Source organism: Tupaia chinensis, unplaced genomic scaffold, assembly GCF_000334495.1.
Source record: "Tupaia chinensis unplaced genomic scaffold, TupChi_1.0 Scaffold000199_1, whole genome shotgun sequence".
NCBI classification, from domain to species: domain Eukaryota; kingdom Metazoa; phylum Chordata; class Mammalia; order Scandentia; family Tupaiidae; genus Tupaia; species Tupaia belangeri.
In genome coordinates, this window is record NW_006159674.1 from 5320196 (window position 1) to 5341099 (window position 20904).

Genomic DNA, 20904 nt, shown 5'->3' on the forward strand with positions numbered 1-20904 from the left:
TAAAAAAAAAAAAAAAAAAAAGTTGATTCAGCATGAACATGGGATGTCAGAGAAAGGAAAGAGTCAAAGACACTGTCAAAGCTTTTGGTCTGAGCAACTAGAAAAGTGGTACAGTTATTAACTGCAATGGGACAGACAGAGAAAAAAATAGATGCAGAAAGTGATTTCATTTCGGGCAAGTTTGAGATTGTTTAGGTTATCTAGACAGTAATGATAGGCACTGGATACACAAGTGGGGAGTGAGGAGGGAAGTGAGAACTGGAGATATAAATTTGGGAGCTACCAGTATATAGATAAAATTTAATGAAAGCTAGAAAGCTCATTGAAGTCTAAGGACAAAATTCAGGGACACAAGAACTTCATCATTTCAGATAAAGTTGAAGAGCACTGAACAATGGAGACAGGCAAGAACAGTCATTGATGTAAAAGAAAAAAACAAGTGGTATACTAGAGGATAAGCAAGTTATTTCAAGAAGAGCAATCAATTTCATTAATGCTGCAAAGTTCAAGAACACTAATAACTGATTACACAACGAATATCACTGTTGAACTCGACAGGAGCAGTGCCTGTGGAGAAGGGTGGAGGTAACATGATGGAAAGTCCACTGGAATGGTCCAAGAGAGAATGGGCCTAGAGGAAGTGGAAATAGGAATATAAAACAACTGTTTTCTGTAAAAGATAACTATGACACAGGAAACACTGCAGCATGTTTATATGTCTGTGGGTATAGTGGGGTAGAAGAAAAACTAATAATAGAGGAGAGAGGGGGAAACATGAGGAGGAGCCTAATTTGGTGTAACAGAGAAGACAGGAGGTGGGACACAGGACACTGGCCTTCAGTGAGGCAAAGGTGGTTCGCAAGAAAGGAAATTGCAAATATGGACACAGATCCAGGCAGGCTGGTAGGTCTGGTGGATGGAGTTTATTCAAGTGCTCTTCTGATTCTTACAAATTACATCTTTTTGTCAAGTAAATAATCACTTTTTGATTTTACCAGTTTTCACAAAATGATCTTTTAAAATAATGTATACTTGTACAGTGAAGAATAATGTGTTAAATAGTTATCAAGGAGCATAAAATAGTTAATTCAGCTATTAGAGGCACTGGGAAAATCCAGCCAAAGGAATTTCAGTAAGCTAAGTCCACAAATAAAATGAGTAAATGAATCACAACGGGGAGCATACTAAAAATTACCAAAAATGTTCACTGTCTTCTTTCAGATCAAACAATACTTTATGATGATATTTCAAGTTACTTCATTTTTAAACCATGACTAATTACAATACCAGTGTTTCCAAAACCAACAATGACCTCACTTTTCAAACATTCTTGTCAGGATAACATTTTCTTTCTAAAACATTACACTCATTCCTTTTAGCCAACCCTAATACTGAGTTCCCAAAAATTTAATCAGCTACATTTTTTCTATCAAATAGGCCAATTGTAACAATTTTGGAAGAGGGAGTCCAAAAATGTCATGAAAAACAAATGAGTACTTTAAATGGTAAGATGAAAAACTGTATTCTTGCAGGAAGAACAGCTATATTTGGCCACATGTTACACTACTAAGGAAAATATATACTGTTTTACATTTGCCCATTTTGGTATAGTTTAGTTTGAATAAGAGACACTCCTGGTTCTGTTATTTTTTAAAATATAGAACTTTGCTGCTTAAAAAATTTTTAAACTACCAAAGTAGGTGATTATCTCTAAAGTCTCTTTCAATTCTAGAATCTATGTTTCAACCTGGAAATAGAATTACTTAATCATCAAAAAGAAATATTTCCACTGCCTTATGGTTGAGCTAAAGTACCTTCCAGCAAATCCTTGACATAATCTTAATGTAGAAAAATTTTTAAGACGGTCTTAGAGCTAAAAGAAGAAAATTAAAAGTACCCTGCTCCATTTGAAACAATACTTACACTGGGGAAAAAAAAAGAAAAGAAATATCATCTATAAATGTTTTTCAGACTGACTTGGGCTCATTCATGGATCATGAAATCAATTTGATTTATAAACAGCCTTTAAAAAAAAACTGAAAGCAATTAGAATTTTAAAATTCCCTGGGACCAGCAGTTAGAGTAATGGCTATGTCGCCGGACTCCCATGTAGTCGACCACGGTTCGAGTCCCGGACCCGGTGCCTTAAAATTCACGCTGGGCGCGTGTGCATGCGTGCCCAAGATCCTGAGAGGAGAATGGAGAAGGGATTGCAGTGTGGCCATCCCCTCTGGGGGATGATTTCTCGCTTTCTGTTTCTCTGTCTCTCTCTGTCTGTCTGGCAAGCGCATGCGCCCTATGGCAAAAACCTCTCCAAAAAAAAAAGGCCCTGATAACTGCACTATAAATAGTAAGGGTTAAAGTACTGAAATCATGAAGTATCATGAAATCTACCTGGTTATGTAGCTGTGCACTTAGTAGTGATGTAAATGTATTTCTTAGCATGAGTCTTAATCAAAATAGATTGAAAGCCACTATGCTAGAGTGCCAAGGCCTAATTCACATATAATATATCTTACATGAGAAGAGCTAATTATATTTTGATGATTGATGTTTCCAGTATCTATATCTAAAATACCCTGCTTTTTGTAATTACAGTGAAATTATTGATAGGCTAAAGAGCTGACTCTACTAAACACGCAAAAAAAAAAAAAAAAAGAAAAAATTCAAGGAATGCAGTCTGATCAACACTTTCTCAAAGAAACATAAACATAAAACTATTTGTGAAGAAACAAATACAATGTTTAAAGACGATATCTGCAAGAAACCAGGACTCCTTAGAGAAAGGGCGATTACAAGTCTGAGCAGGAAGATACAAGATGATCAGGAACAGCTTATTGTGTCAGAAAGCAGAGAAGCTAAGATTAGGCTGTGTCAAAAGGATGCAGGAGTTACCTTAAATGTCTGGCACTGATCAAAGTTGGAACAATTTGGGCAAAAAGATAATAACTACAATAGACTGAAACACAAATACATAAAAATTCAAATAAAACAGCATGTTTGCTAGGATATTAGATTATTATTCTAAAATTTGGTAAATATAAGAATAAAGTCAGGCTGAGCCATGATGGTGTGAGTATAGGGTGCCACTGAATGACACTGGAGTCACATGGGAGGCCCAGGATTGGAAACCAGGGTTGACCTACAAATGTCGATTGCGTCCACAGTCCTGAATGGCTAAAGGGTAGGTAGTAGGGGGAGAAGTAGATTAGAGTACAGCAAGACCCTGTCCAGAGTACCTGTCTCTCCCTTTCTCAAAAAAAAAAAATAATAAAATAAAATAAAAAGGAAAAAACTTTTTAAAAAAATAATAAAGAATAAAGTTGCCCAGCCATGATGGCATGAGCAGAAAGGCACCACTGTGGTGCTCAAGGGTACACTGGAGGATCTATCTCATGCAGTTCCCAGCTCAATGTAAACAAGCGAGGTGTGGCAGCATGGCACATGTCACTGACCCTTAGAGGCTTAGGCAGGAGGATAGGAGAGACCCTGTCAAAAGTACCTCTTACTTTGGGAACCAGCAGTTAGCGTAATGGTTATGTTGTTGGACTCCCACATAGTTGACTGCGGTTTGCGTCCCGGACCAGGTGGCTTAAAACTCACGCCGGGCGCGTGTGCGTGCGTGCCCAAGATACCAAGAGGAGAATAAAGGAGAAGGGATTGCGGTGTGACCACCCCCCCTGGGGGTGATTTCTCGCTTTCTGTCTCTATGTCTCTCTCTGTCTGTCTGGTGAGCGCACGTGCCCTATAGTGAAAATCTCTCCAAAAAAAAAAAAAAAAAGTACCTCTTACTTTATCACTCCCTCCAACCCTCCTGCATTCTCTTGTGAAAAGAATAGAAAAGAAGTAAGAAGTGAAGTATTTTAAACTCCTACTTGTACATATTTTCTGGCAGTTGTATCCAGGGAGTTTATGAGAGAAAATTCTTTTTTTCCCCTAGAATTTCAGATTAGAAGAAAAATGCAGGACAAATTTAGAACGTCACCATGGCACCATAAGACCAGCAGATGGCTTGATGGTTATGTCCCTGGACTCCCACTTAGTCAACTGCAGTTCAAGTCCCCGACCCAGCAGCTTAAAACTCATGCCAGGTACATGAGTGTTGTGCCCAAGATCCCAAGAGGAGAATGGAGAAGGGTGTTGGGTGTGGCCATCCCCCTGGGGGGGGGGGGATTTCTCACTTTATGTCCCTCTCTGTCTCTCTGACAAGTACGTGCACCCTACAGCAAAAGTCTCTCAAAAAAAAAAGTCACCTAATTTTAATTCTTAATGAAATAATGATCAACAATGGATGCTAGAAAACCATTAGGTAACGGGTTGAAAGAAAACTTTCTAGCAGATGTATCAGAACTGAACACCTGAACTCACTGATCGATTCAAACATTACTAAATGTGAGACAAGGACTCTTAATGGGAGATATAGGAAGCAGCGCTAATAAAATGAAGTATCAGTGCCTTAAAAGAGAGCCTAAATCTAATCAGTCCTCCAGCTCTAACTACCTGGTTATAGGAAACACAAAGGCCAGAAAAAGATTTTAAAAAATCACAAAGGTCACCTAGATCTAAAATATGGAACATTCCACAAGACCTGGTTCCCTCAATAAATAATGGCAAGAAAAAAAAAAAAAGCAGATTGAAATTCTAATAGGTCAGAACAAAGTTAAAAGGTTCACTTAAATTTAATACTGAAGACCTTGTTTGGATTCTGATTTGAACAAACAAATCAGTAAGACTTTTCCAGAATTGGGGCAATGTGAAAATAGACTGTATGTAGACGGTATTAGACAATTAAAATCTATAAAAACAAAGCATTAAAAACCTATAGACGTCTAATTGGTAGAATATATATAGCAAATGCTTTGACATACACAGGAATGACATACATTCCTGTTCAAGAAATGCATTCCCCCTTTTTGGTGGATACCGGGATTCCAAATCACTAAAAACTCTCTGTCACCTGAGGTCCTACCTTCAAATGAAGATACTAAGGGACACCTCAGCTGGGTACATTTCAGACAACCAAGCTTTGTTTCTGATTCTGGATGTTTTCTCATTTAAAATGTAAACATATACTCCACATATAATCACAAAATCATATTATGTCATCATTATATTTTACTAGAAAACTTACGAAACAGAAGAACTGAAGAACAAGCATATTTCGTGATCGTCTTCTTGAAGTATTGAGTTTATTTTCTTTCCTGTAGCTTTACTGATAGATGTCTTAAGTTTCTTAGCGAGCTTTTTTGGTGTGTTAGTGATGGAAGATTCTTCTGTACAACAACTATATACTTCCACCTTTATCTGAAAATCTGGCCCTGCTTCATTGCTAAAAACAAGGGCATTCATAACGTTAGAAATTTAACTCAAAAGAATATAAAATTATAACATCCTTTGATGTTTTCATACATTTAAAATAGGTTTATGTTAATATATGTTAATGAGAAAGAGTCTCCCATGATTGTTTAGTATCTAAATGGCCTGAGAGAGTCACCAACTAAACTAATAAAACACCATACTAGGACAATCTTAACTCTATTTAGCCAATATAGGCATATTACTTAAAGAAAATAATAAAGTGCTCTGGTCATTTTGTTGCCAGTGCTATTTCTCTGCCACTCCTTTAATACTGCTATTTTTAAGGTGTTTATGTTATATGTATAATTTTCTGAAATGACTATTCCTCCAAAACAAAATCTGTTGAAACTCTAGTTTTCATTTCTTCTTCATGAAGCATCACTTACAGTGCACTTACCACTGCACCCCTTCCACTCCTTATGTACCTGCTAACCATAATCAACATTCCACTGCTTGGTTATACAGGGGGAATATACAAAACAATGTTGGCTTTACCCTTGTCTAGACACAAGGAACTAATTTTAGCATATAAAACTGTGGTGGTGGGACCAGCAGTTAGCCTAATGGCTATGTCGCTGGATTCCCACGTAGTCGACTGTGATTCGAGTCCTGGACCCGGTGGCTTAAAACTCCCGCCGGGCGTGTGTGCATGTGTGCCCAAGAGCCCGAGAGGAGAATGGAGGAGAAGGGATTGCAGCGTGGCCATCCCCCCTGGGGGGGTGATTTCTCGCTTTCTGTCTCTCTATCTCTCTCTGTCTGGCAAGCGCACGCGCCCTATACTGCTTGGTTATACAGGGGGAATATACAAAACAATGTTGGCTTTACCCTTGTCTAGACACAAGGAACTAATTTTAGCATATAAAACTGTGGTGGTGGGACCAGCAGTTAGCCTAATGGCTATGTCGCTGGATTCCCACGTAGTCGACTGTGATTCGAGTCCTGGACCCGGTGGCTTAAAACTCCCGCCGGGCGTGTGTGCATGTGTGCCCAAGAGCCCGAGAGGAGAATGGAGGAGAAGGGATTGCAGCGTGGCCATCCCCCCTGGGGGGGTGATTTCTCGCTTTCTGTCTCTCTATCTCTCTCTGTCTGGCAAGCGCACGCGCCCTATAGCAAAAACCTCTCCAAAAAAAAGAAAAACTGTGGTGGTATAACTATCAATACAATTACATTGGTGGTCAGAAAAGTCACAATACATTTTTGCCTAGAAAAACAAAGAAAAAAATATATCCTGACTTTTCCGGCAATCCAACACTTAATGATTGTAAAATAAGTCCATTAGTAGCAGTTGTTGCCTACAGATGGAAGATCTATCACCTTGGGAAATTTTAAAACTGCAGTATAGGCTTTTTAATATTTAAATGAATAATCTATAACATGGATGAATCCAAGGAATAACTTCCAGATATTTTTATAGTTTATTATTTGGCAACTTTTAAACATACAGTATTCCTGGTAATGACTAACAAATGTCAATATTTAGAGGAAAACCAGAGATTCATAAATATTGCATACTTATTAAAAACAATCATCATAACAAAAAGCACATTTTTTAAACATTAAGAACATTTGTTAGCAGTTATTTTTAGGACAATTTAAAATATTTACAGAATTGTAAGAAAATTATAAATCATGTTTTGTCTTCCCAAGTAACTTACATTGTTCTTTCCCTGAAGTTAGTCTGAGTTTTGTCTTTGTGGTAAAAACAAACAATAGTAAAATGAGGTGAAGAAAAGAGTCTATTAACAGGATAATTTTGGTAGAAAAAAATCAGTAGCAATGGTTGATAATGGAAATAAGTGCATTCAGATAACCAAGGAAAGATTATTTTTTCAGCCTTAACTACCTAAGCATTTGGTATTTTTTTTTCTTTTTGCACCCTAAATAAATCCCATTGGTTCAATAGAGCTTGTAAGAAGGCCTTCATTATTGCTAATAACCCGGAACAATGCATTTTATTTTTCTGTGTTATACAATCACTATGGGACACTGGACCAGAAGCCACAAAAAATGGTTTGCAGTAGTTTTTTTTTAATGTTATGTGAGTGACAAAACTAGTTCTCTGAAATCTCAACTATACAGCTCCACTCTTGAAAATGGCAAAAAAATCATGTGAATTCATTTTCTCTTAATAGTATAATGCTATTACCATTCAGACATGAAGATAATGTCTTTGAAAGCCTGAAAGAAATACAAATTCCACACTGATTTAGGCCAACAGAACTTTTAGAAGAGGCAAGGAAAAACTTAGGTTAGTTAAAAATTATTTCTATGGCTACCCGAGGAGCTCTTTCTGGTTCGGTATTATGACCACAATAAAATGAGCCTGTAAAAGAGTAGGGGCAATAAAAACAGTTCTGAAGATCACCCATTTTTTTTTTTATTGTTTTGGAGTACATGAAAGAAGTGCACCATAAGAAAAAGCACACCCCGAAATTTTACCAAAGTGCTTTTCCTATGGTTTATACTTCAGGACTACCTTATAAATAAAGCTGTTACACTATTTTAGTATTTCTGTAACTGAATTGTCTATGAGATAGAAGAACCTGTTTTATGCTCAAATTTACTCTATATCAAATAATGTTAGATGAAATTGTATGGTAGATAGCTTAAGTAATAATGGAACTATAAATATTTATAAAAATTCTAAAATGTCTCATGTCCAGTAACTCAAATATGTACTATTAGTATTAATTATAAGATTTCCATTTATTTTACATCAGAAAATGGTGAATGTAGAATAGGCTTCTTTGAATAAACCAATTTTCCAAATGACATAAAACATTCAAAGATCTTAACACTTAAAAAAAAAAATCGAGACTCAATGGTTAGGCCATCCTTAAAAAAAAAGAATTTTAGATTTTCATTCTCTGAAGATTTTAAAAATACTTACAAGATCGTTACATTTTCAAAACATATATCTGTGACTGTTTTATCCACAATCACCATGTCTGTGTCAAAAACTTTAGCTCCCATTTTGAATAAACAAAAAATGGCATAGCGCTGTGATTCTAAAAAAGAAAACAACAGTTTTAAGCAACAATCCATGTGATAAAACATGCCTGCATATTAAAATCTACTTGAAAATAAAAAGCATCAGCTTACTTAATAGATCCTATTTTCATATACTATGTGTGCATTACAACTCTTAATGTTTTTTTTTTTTTTTTTTTGAGAGATTTTCACTGTAGGGCGCGTGCGCTCGCCAGACAGACAGAGAGAGACATAGAGACAGAAAGCGAGAAATCACCCCCCAGGGGGGATGGTCACGCCGCAATCCCTTCTCCTCCATTCTCCTCTCGGGATCTTGGGCACACACGCACACGCGCCCGGCGTGAGTTTTAAGCCACCGGGTCCGGGACACGAACCGCGGTTGACTACGTGGGAGTCCAGCAACATAGCCATTACGCTAACTGCTGGTTCCCACAACTCTTAATGTTTTATAGTGACTATTCTACCAGTATATATTGTTGTAATACCTTACTCAGTGAGAACACCCTTAAACTATGGAGTATCAAAAAAATAAAGTTAAATATAGCAGCCTCTGAGCAGCCTAAAGAAACTACCAAAATCATAGATTTTATTCATAGACAATTCTTGACCTTTAATTAGTAGCAACTTTATTATATAAGAGTATGTACATACATGTATGGATATTATATATATAGATACATATTATATATATAGATATGTATCTATATATATAATATACATATATATATATGTATCTATATGACAGAGATAATAGGACGTGTATGTGCATTAACTCTGACATTTTGGTTCCCAGGTCTATTTAAGAAAAAGATGTTTTTATTAGAAGAGGTTAAGCGTAGGCACATTAACAACAGCAAAACATTTTCCACCAAACTAACACCAAGGGAGGAAACCACAAAAAAAACAGTAAAAAACAGACATGGGAACAGAAAAAAAAAAAAAAAATAGCTGCTGTTCCTCTTAATTTGGTGATTTTTAAAAAGTATTGGGCGATTAAAGGGCTAAAAATCCTCATTATTGAGAAAATGTGCTCTTCAAAAGAACTTATTCTTAAAGTAATCAGAAAGATTTACTTAATTCCTGCATATATTCCTTTGTAAAGTAAATTACATTTCTTAATTGAATAACAAACACTAACCTGATTTTAAATTCTTCATATAAAACTAATTATGTCCAATGCGATTCTGTTTTTAAAGTATGAAAAACAAAGCTGGCACAATAGACAAGGGAGATAAGGGATTATCATATCTTTTCTGCTTTGCCTCTAACAGTTAGAATCATTTAAGGTTAATATCCATGACCTTAAGCAATACATGGATTTTTGAAGATTATATAAAACCATAACATTATAAGGCAAAATATGTCAGATCGAGCTAAAAAATTTTTACTTAGTAACATCTTGTTAAATAAGCTGAAGTAACAAAATGAGGCAGAAAAGATCTCCCAGATTCTGGTCAAACAAGAAATGTCGTCCTTTACATTTACCCCTTAAACATTTTCTTTTGTTTCATAGTTCCCTTCCTGGCTCTTTACCCTGAACCTTTTACCCACTGCCCTTACATAGGTTCTTATCAACAAATAAAAGTACACAGATAAACATTATCTAAATTATTATAGCGTGAAGCAATTGCAACGTATATTTAAAAAAATCAGAACCCAATATTTTAACGAGATTGTTTGCCCTGTTAAATGACATCAATTTATTTAATTGAAGATGCAGTTTTTTTCCCTATGATAATCACAATTTACTATATACTAAAGAAAGTATTTCAATTACAAATTAAAAGCATACATACGTTCTTTATTGCTGAAGTGATCTGAGTCTTTCCACATTAGTGGTATTCGAATATCTATAAAGGAGGAAGAAAAGTGAAAAGAAATAACAAGTGGAAATTTTCATGTTTTATTTCTTACAGTGACATGAACTTCTGACTTCCAAAACAGATTCTGACTGATAAAGCCAAAATAAAATGTTTTTAACAGCAAGTTTTCTAGATACTGTTTATGATTTGTACTTTTTTTTTTCATTTTTTTTAATTTTTGCTTTACGGAGCAGAGAAAGAGAGAAGAGAGGTAAGTGAGAAATTACCCTACCCACACTGGGAATGGCCATGCCACTATCCCTTCTCCTCCATGCCCTCTTGAGACTTGGTACGTGCACGCACACATGCCTGCTGTGTTTTTCAAGCCATAGGGTCTGCGACTTGAACTATACAATCAGCCATGTGGGACTCAGCCACTATAACCACTGTACCACTGGTTGGCCCTGTTGTTTGTACTTGTCTTTTAAAGATTTATGTATGTATGTATGTACTATTTTTTAAAGTTGCTGTAAGGCACATGTGCTCACCAGAGGTAGAAGAGAGAAAGAAAAAGAGAGGGAAAGTGAGAAAGCAAGCTGCCAGGTGCAGGACTCGAACCATGGTCGGCCATTTGGGAGTCCAGCACTTCAACCACCATGCCATCTGCTGGCCCCTATAGCTTGTACTTCTAAAAGTGCTTATGCAAAATTTTTTAGTAAATGATTTGAGCCTATAAGTATTCTTATAAAAATAATGGTTCTAGCTCCAGGTACATCTTTCTCTTCCTCACTAACTTATGATGCCATCTTTATTCATCTTATATGCCAAATGTCTGTTCTTGGATGAATGTTTTAAGGCTCTGACTGAATCATGTATCAATTACTATCCTACTACCAACATTGTACTATTATAACTATTATACCTTCATAATATACTTTTATGCCTGTTAGAAATATTTCCTTTTGAAAACATCTTGTCATCACTTGCTAATTTCTTTATATGAACATTAGTACTATTTGTCAAAATCTCCCCACTTTGGGTTAAGAATATCTCATACAATACTTTTCTCTCCCAAATGTTTTATCAGTATTCTATTATCAAAACTACTTTGCAAACTGGTAACTTTATAATACTCTGTCTTAACATAGAGTAGCATGATCTATTTACTCCAATACTTTTAAGAAAGTTATTTTGGGGTATTTAACGATTTTGTTCTTTTGTGTTTCTATAGTAAAAAGTAACTTTTTTTGCTAGTAAATTTTCTAACTAGTTATTGCTGGTTTTGAGAGTAACTACAGTTGTCCCACAGTATCTACAGGAAGTTTGTTCCAGGACCCCTGTAGATACCAAAGTTTGGGTTGCTCCACTCCCTAATGTAAAATTGCACAGTACTTGCATATAACCTATGGGATCCTCCTGTACAGGTTAAATCACCTCTTGATTACTTATAATACCTAGTATAACATAAATGCTGTGTCACTTATTTATACTATATGTTTTATCTCTACTATTTTTATTGTGTTTTTATTTTATTCAATACCTTCAATCTGCAATTTATTGAATCTGTGGGCATAGAACCTGCTGATATGAAGGCTGACTGTATCATTTTATGTGTATTTATCCTGAAATCTAGCCACTTTCATTGAATCCTTTTTAATTCAAGTATGGTTTCGGTAAATTCTCTTAAGTATTACAGATTTGTGATCTATTGCCTACAAATAATACTTAGTTTGTCTATTCCCATTCAATAGTTTCATCTTTTATTCTTATTATTTTAACTAAAGTTTCTACAATAATGTTAACTTATACTGACATAATAAACATTGTTACTTTGTTCTTTATTTTAGTGAACATATCTCTATTGCTTTATAATTATAACTTGGCTCTGTCCTCTCAAGAGCCTGCTTCTTCTTGCTTGACCACAGTTGCTGACTCATTTCATTTCACAACAGTTCTTGTTCACAGCTGTTCTCACTCTGTTAGGGCAGCATTTACTATTTACACGATCAGGGGAGGAAGATGGACCCTGATTTCGTCCGTTGTACACCGAGCCTGTGGGTCCAGTGCTGCCCCTTCCCATGCCTAGCTATGTCTGCTCCTAAGAGAGGAGCTGAAGAGCTCTTGTCTATTTCCCAGGTGGACATGAACCGTTCAGACAGCAAAAAATAAAAAAATAAAAAAATAAAAAAATAAAAAATGTGTAACTTTGCAATTGTTCTTAAATTCAACTTCAAATGAAAGAAGTTCCTTCCAGGCTCTTGCAAATGGCTTCCTCAGTTTTAATTTAGAGTACTCTTACCTTTGTCTTTATTTGTATCATCATTGGCATTTTAATGGCAAACTGAGAGCCATAATAGGGTAGCGAATGCAATGCTCTCAGGTCCTGGAAGTCTTTATATAATTTTTAAGAGAATTGAGTCACACGGTGAACTGTACCTGTTTCAATTGTTGAGTGAGTAGTCAGCAAATAGGCTGTGGCCATGACTACAGTGTAGTTATTTAGTGTTCAGCAGAAATAATCAAGGTAAACCTTAGTAACTCATCTTACTTTTATAAATATCTGGCCACTGAGTCATGAGGATGGAAATGGAAAATGCAGCTATCTTCTGGCTATCAATGTTATCTCAGAAACATCATGAGGCTGTTGTAAACACTCATTTTGGCCAAAAGAAGTCACGTGTTAATCCTAGTGTCAAAATAAAATAGAATCATAAAAGTGAATTAACTTTTTGCTTTTTATAATACGTATACAAGCAAGATACAATTAAGTCTAGGCAAGGATGAGAAGAAATTATGTACATATCCCATCTTCTGAAAAGTTTCAGTTCCTTAATTTAATTTAAAATGACCTTTTGGAAAGAAGGAACACATACAGAAACAAGTTTAATTTTTACATGGAGTATCCGTGGTCAGAAAAATAAAAAGTTTCTTTTACTTTAAGTGTTTTAAGTTAAGCCCCTTCTAAATGTAAAGTTGATTCTAATACCATCAATTGCTATCGTCAATAAACTATTGTAAAATGACAACAGATATTGACTCTATTACAGCACTTGAGTCCTCAATAGTCATTTAATATATCTCTCTGGTATACTGAGTGGCAGTATATTAGAAGAAATGGAAGATTACGTTTAAGTATTTTTAGAAAATCTCTCTTGAAGATCTATAATAGTTTATACATTCCCGTTAAAATGTATTAAACGTCAGCAGTGAATAACTACTACGGAAAAGTACTATGTTTGGCAGCAAAAGCATGCAAGAAGGTATAAAACATTCTTTATTTCAGTCTCATAATTTGAAAGATGAAAACATGAATATAAATAACTATAAAACGAGCAACAGCACTTTTATATAGTTCAGTTCCTTTTCTGGAGAATTTTTTGCTTAGCTGAGGGCAGTTTGTTTGATTCTGGCCAATTATGTCCCGTGTAAAACTCAGGTCTATCCTTCTAGTATGGTACGTTTTGATTATCCATAAAGACATTTCTGAAAATAGTTCCTTGGGTGACAGGGTCTGAAATGCAATGAAACCCCCAATAGAAGGCTTTCACCAGTGTAATAATATAGCTGTTATTTAAGGACCAATGAAGGTACATACAGTTGTTTCTAGCGGTTGAAATATTTGTAAAAATGTATTATCTAAGTAGTGTACACAGTCAGCCATGAATTCACTTCAGTCTATGGCATCTCCAAGCCATTGTCTTTAGCTTTCTCAATGCTTTGGAGAAACTGAGACCACACAGCATAAGTGCCATCTAGTGGTACAAGGTCTCCTAACTTCATTATGAATTCAGAGAAAGAACATATTTCTAGCTGGAATGATAACAGGGAAGGTTTTATAGAGAAGCACACGCATCTTGAAGAAAATATAGTTACTTCACTAACTAACTGGGTTTGTCAGAAGCACAGGGTGTGCTGACAGGACGAGAGAAATGTCTCCCTACTGCAGAAGGGAGCTTACATACAGGAGGAGTGATGGAAGGTATGGCTAGAAAAAGAACTGGGTGAGAACAGAGAACTGGGGAAAAAGTTTGGTCTTTATCCTATAGGCAAGTCGTCCATCCAATACATCTTCACTGAGCAATTACTATGCACCAAGCACCAGGTTATTAACAGCTTCTGGGTATAAAGCAATGAACAAAATGAATATGGAGCCAATCCTCATGAACTTCTAGTCTAAACAAATATTATAAAGACTTCTGAGCAGAAACAGATCAGAGACAAAAGATGGGTTTGCTTCCCCTCTGAGTCACTTGCAGCAAGTCACTTCACCCCTGAGTCTGTAAAAAACAAGAACATTTATTCTCCCTGCTACACAAGGCTAAGGAGAAAAACTCTATAATACATGTAATGTATGAGATGAGTTCCTCAAACATCCAGTTCTTCATAAATGCAGACATAAGGATGGAGACAGTGTTAGGACACGCATTCTGATAGGCATATGAAAAATAAAATGGAGATGGCACCACAGCCTGGGGTTAAGGGAGCCAGATCTCACACTGTTCCTGCGGTTCAAAACCTGGCCCCAGTCATTTTACAACACGCTGGGCACACATGCATGCCAGCTCAAATGGCCAATGGGATGAAGTAAAGAGACTGTGGCAAGATCGCCCCCTTTGGTGCGGGGAGGAAGTGCTTTTCTTCTCTGTCTTTCTGGAGAGTGCACATGCCCTGTGACAACTAAAAAGAGAGAGAGAGAGAGAGAGAGAAAGTGAAGAGAATAAAGAAAGGAATAAAACGAAACCCAATTCTAGTGACTTTATGGACTTTATTCTGCCATATAAAATAACCCATCTATAGCACACCTGATATGGCGATCTTCCCTTTACACGCCGTTCGTCCTTTACTTTCAAAATTCACGTCACTGTCAAAAGAAGAAACACCTTATGAAGCAATTATCTTTTCTAGCAAGCAATTGTTTTAACAACTGTATTGTATAACTGTATTGTACAATCTAACAGTTGTATTTTACAATAGCCTAAATATTAAAAACAAACAAGTGATTATGAATAACAATGACATCCAGTTAATGTAAACTACTTGAACATAACTTTAAGATGTTTAGTCAAAACATAGAAAAGATATTGAATGTTGAAGCGGGGAGATTAATGTCTCTGTACTGACTGACATGCATGGCATTCCCTTTTGAAAAAACAATGTAATACACTGTAAAGTTATATGTAATCCAATGTAATATAAAGAAGATTATGATGATAATAAAAAATTTAAAAAAGATGTTTAGTCAACAACTAGCTAGTTTTAAGAGAAATGTATAAAATCATTTTCTATTTTTCACATAAATACTATATTCCTTCAAGATTGCATACTAGTGACTCTACAATAACTGACGTTTGTGATCCCTTGTATTTATAAACAGGATGGACAGTATTTGTCCAGGTCTCCAGAACTCTAAAACCTCGTAACACTATTTCATAAATTACATTTCTCCCTTACTAGAGTGGCCTAGGAAAGTTAGTGAACTTCCCAGTCATGCAACTTCTGTCCAGGGGAGTATCTTATACTTACAGAATCTAACAAACCACCAAAATATTATTGTTATGTACTTATAAGCAGTTAATATATTTTATTTTCTAAAAATTTCCAACAACTAAATATATACTAAAACAGACAAACTAAGGTGAGAAAGGAAGGGAGTGGCTCTGTAGAAAGCAAACCGTGGAGAGAAAAACAGCATGACAATAGAAAAACGTCTCAAAGGAAATTCTGGGGATATAAAACACTTCCAAATCTGATTCTAGAATATACTAACACCATACAAAATGCTTTCAAGGGGCCAGCGGGTGGCAACCCGATCCCACATGGCCAACTGCATGGCTGAGTTCCACACCTGGCAGCTTGAAAACACTCCAGGCACATGTGTGGTGCCTAAAATCCAAAACAAAACAAAACAAAACAAAACAAAACAAAACAAAAAACAAATGAAGGAGAAGGGATGCAGTCTGGTTACCCCCTCACCCCCAGGGGTGATTTCTCTCTTTCCTTCTCTCCCTCTTCCTCTCTCCATAAGCACACATGCCCTATAGCAAGTTTAAAAAAGTTTTCAGGCCAGCTGGTGATATGGTGCCTAAGGTGGCTGGAGACCACATGGCCGACTGCGCAGTTTGAATCCTGGATCTGGTGGCTTGAAAAACACTCTAGGCATGTGTGCGTGTTTCCAAAATCCAGAAAGAGCGGAGAAATGGAGAAGGGACTGCAGCATGACTAAGTCCCATGTGGTGTTTTTCTCACTTTCCCTGTCTGTCTCTGTCCGGCAAGTTGCCTGTACCCTCCGGCAAAAATATTTTTTTTAATTTTTAAAATAGGTATTCTCCTACTAGACCAATACAATCCCATCCTTAACTATTTCCACCACATCCTATTTCCTAACAGTCTCTATTTAGCAATTAGCAACCCATTTCTACAGCAATATTTCTAAGAGTATTCTTCTTTATATTTTTTGTCCCCATTTAATTTGGTTAGCTAATTAACTAGTGGCTAATTTAATTAGGTACTTCAAATATGTGATAAGATGAAAACTTTCCATTTGAGTATTGTTTGATTTTAAGAGGGCTCCTTGAGAAAGATTGGGCGGCAGTTTGAAGTGGTAAGTTATTTAATTTTCAGAAGAGGATGACACCAACTCATTGTGTTCAGTATGTTTATTTAAAAGACTGCCAAGGGGCATGCAGGTGGTGTGATCGTTAGTGGGCTGGACTCCTACATGGGTGACCACAGTTCAAGTCCTGGCCCTGGGGGCTTAAAAATCACACGAGGTCTCTAAGTGTGCATGCCCAAAATCCTGAGACGAAAATGACATGGTCATCCCCTTGGTAGGGTGATTTCTCACTTTCCCTCTCACTGACTCTAATTCTGTCTCTTTCTGGCAAGCGCACAAACCCCATGGCAAAAACTTAGGGAAAAATGAAGAACTTCCTAGGGCTGGCTCCATAGGGTAGGTTAGGTGCTATGCTTGTGGAGTCAGATCCCACATGGCTCACTGCAGATCAAATCTCAGCCCTGTCGGTCTTAAAAAAAACCCATAACTGCACGTGTGTACATGCCCAAAATCTAGACAGGACAGAGAAGTAGAAGAAAAAAAATTGTGGCATGACCACACTCCACTGGAAGGTGCTTTCTCTCTTTCTTTCTGGCAAGTGTGTGTATATTCTGGCAATTAAAAAAAAAAATTAAAAAGCGAAGACTGCTTATATATTCATTAAGAGTCCACATTTGAAAACAAAATACATCATGTTACTTTTTTACCCCCTTACTATCGGATTAAAAGTTAAAATATTACAGTTGAAGTATATTTCAAAATAATTTACTGACATACTTAAGTTGGTATGTTTATACATGACATTAATAGAGTATTTATATAACTTTAGGCCTCTTTTGCCAGAAGGCATGTGCATACACATGAGAGAGAGAAAAAACTTCCCCCAACAGGTCCAGGCCATGCCTCAATCCTTTTTCCCTCCATTCCTTCAGCATCCAGGACTGTACATGTGCCCAGTGTACTTTACAAGCCACTGGGTATGGATCCAAGCCATTTTGGACCATGTGGGACCTGGCTCTCTTTGCATGGCACTTAACCACTGTCTTACAGGGCCAGCCCTATATGGAATTTATATCATGCATTACTAGATTTGACTAAAATTATGTACTAGATTTAAAACCATATGTTCTCATAAGGCTATCTTATTACTCTATGGTCACACCTGGTCTTTAACTACAGAATTCACTTCATGAAAAATACAAGTAAGGAACCAGCAGTTAGCGTAATGGCTATGTCGCTGGATTCCCATGTAGTCGACCGCGGTTCGCGTCCCGGACCCGGTGGCTTAAAACTCATGCCGGGCACGTGTGTGTGTGTGCCCAAGATCCCGAGAGGAGAATGGAGGAGAAGGGATTGCGGCGTGACCATTCCCCCCTGGGGGGTGATTTCGCTTGCTTTCTCTCTGTCTCTCTCTGTCTGTCTGGCGAGCACATGCACCCTGTAGCAAAAACCTCTCCAAAAAAAAAAAAAAAATACAAGTGGTCACTGATTATTTCAAAATAATCTTTCATTGAATCAAATTTAAAAAAACAGTTCAATTCAACACTTTATCTTAGTTTAGTTTGTCGTATCAGACATTATCTTTCTTATTATTTCATCTAGAGTGAAAAGTTAAACAGAATAGTCTAGTATGTATTTTGGTAAAATAACGTACTTACAAGGACCACTAGAAATTAACTGCAAACTCAGTTTCTTCAAATTGACAGAAGAAATACAGGCCCAGCCCCATAGTGCAGCAGATAAGTGCTGTTCATAGAAATGCCAGGTCCCACGTGGCCAACTGCAGTTCAAATCCTGGCCTGGTCCTGTGCTCCTTGGCATGTATGCCACAAATCCTGACAGGACAGAAAAAGTGGATATGTGACTGACAAAAAAAGAAGAAAAATAAATATATATATGTAAAAAAAAAATATATATATATATATGTATATATATATATATACACACACACACACACATACACACACACACCCCAACCACACAGCACACAAAATATAATATAAACACATATTGTTGGCATTTGTAAGTAACATTTCTAAAAATATCTTCTCTATGAGAAATACATAATATAAATTCTTATAATACTTATTTCAATGAAAAAATACAAGGAAGCACTAATATGGTATGTAACTTAAACACTATCGAATAAGTCATAGATTACACTACGGTTGCAATCCATTAGGTGTTATTAAATTGGATTAAATCTGAGACTTTGGCAGGCAAATGAAATTCCAAAATACTACAACCACCAAAGCAAACCAGCTGAATATTTACCAAAAAATAAAAAAAATAAAAAAAATAAAATTCCCCCTCTACAGTATCCAACAACCTGGCAGAGAACAGCTTACTTCCTGGCAATTATAAATTATTTGTATAGGTATTTCCAGGACCAGTCAGCAAACTTATTATATACAAATATTGCCAAACTATAATACAAATCCAACTAACCATATAATCATAGAGAATAATTAAACCTGTCTTTTTAAAAAATAAGAGAACTAAAGTAATTCAGCCTCAATTTTCTGACGCTTGAATTATATTCAATTCAAATAACTCCCCAAACTGTTATTTAGGGTGCTAAAATGTGATGTTTTTCTAATTAATCCAAATTGACAATAAAACTGTTAAACATTATCTGTTTAATAATGTGCTACTGTAGCTAATAGTTTGCTACAGTTAAATAAATACTTGTTTGAAAATCTGCAATGTTAATGGCAATTCCGAATGCTACAATTAGAGCGCCAGCCTAAGGAAAAAGCAAATAACCACAAAATTGCCAAAACATAACACAGCTAAATAAGAACGTATCTTATTAATATGAACCCAGTTTAGAGCATTATTTGGTGAGATTTCTAAATGCTAATTTAAAAAACACAGATTAAACTCTTAGAAGCCAAATTGCAACTTTATTACTTAACTATCTTCCTGTAGGTTAATAAAATGACCAACAGAGGGTGCCAACTGGCCACTTTGTTGCTCAAAAATCTGTATTAAAATCAACTGAGTAAATACAGATTATCCTATTTTATATTGTTCCATATGGGAATTTAAAATAGCATTTCTTTGCCAAAATTAACAAGCTATAATAAGAAATAGCACAAAGATGAAAGTATTTTACATTTTCTTAATGAAGTACTAAAAGAATTCTAAATGGGATTCTATTATTTGAGAGCAGGTTATAAAATCCTTCATCTCTTATGCAAATAAGTAAAAACTAAAACACTCAGAAATGCTTAGCATGAAATCTTAAGGCATCCTAAAATTATGCAGTATAAAATTAATAGCTTCAAATATATACTAAATTAGGAAGATGAGCTTTGTACTCTAAACATGATGACATAAATTCTTTTTGACAGACATCAAACTGTATAAAGCTTAAAAAATAAAATCAGTAATGTCTTTAAATACATATTTTACTGCAGAACTACTGAGAATATACAATTTTCACTTCCAATCTGCAATTTTTATTTTTCTTCTTTTAAGTTATGTTACATAAACACCAAACTATGAAACTGGCTGGCCAGCCCCACAGCCTAGTGGTTGAGAGAGCTGGATTCATATGACCGACTCTGGTTCGAATCTCAGTCTCAGTGGCTTGAAGAACATGCCAGACACGTGCATGTGTGTATGTGTGTATGTCCAAAGTCCCAAAAGGATGAAAAGATAAGGAAATAGTTATTTCAAGAGTAGGCAGTAGATTTGGACCCTGTAGTTACTAGGTTTGGAATTTACAGAAGAATAGCAAATTATATTAGCGAGGTCCTATGAACCTCTTAGCCTCTCTCAGCATTCTATCTGTAAAATGGGGAAAATATTTACCTGTCTCACAGAGCTATGAAATGAATGAATATTTTAAATGTTTTCTATGTTGTTTCCCCCTTTAATCATGATGCAAGCGAAAATGATAGAGAGAAGCACCTTCCACAGGGCCTGGTCCTACCGTAATCCCCTTCCTCCAGTCCCTTAGCCCATTGGATCTTGGGCCTTGCCCATGTACCCAGCATGTTTCAGGCAGACTAGGCCATAGACTCGGACTGTAGCTGCCTTGTGGGGTCCAGCTTCTCTTGAGCAACACTCTGCTGCTGCACTATAATTTTGCAAAGTACAACAAAGGACAAGTAGAGGTTACGAGAGCAGTATGTAAAGCTTATCTACTCCACTAAATCAGAGATCATACCCTTTTTTTTTTAAGAAGAGAAG

The 20904-nt window shown here is 36.2% G+C and overlaps 1 protein-coding gene across 1 annotated transcript in view; it reads right to left on the bottom strand.

Annotated features, from left to right (window-relative positions):
- RTKN2 (rhotekin 2) overlaps positions 1-20904 on the bottom strand; it is an 81163-nt gene that overhangs the window by 45302 nt on the left and 14957 nt on the right. Inside the window, exons 3-6 of the mRNA XM_006147079.3 lie at positions 14954-15012; positions 10146-10199; positions 8249-8366; positions 5132-5329 (exon numbers count right to left, since the gene is read on the bottom strand). Coding sequence (XP_006147141.1) covers positions 5132-5329; positions 8249-8366; positions 10146-10199; positions 14954-15012 — 429 coding nt within the window. The remainder of the gene's footprint in view (positions 1-5131; positions 5330-8248; positions 8367-10145; positions 10200-14953; positions 15013-20904) is intronic.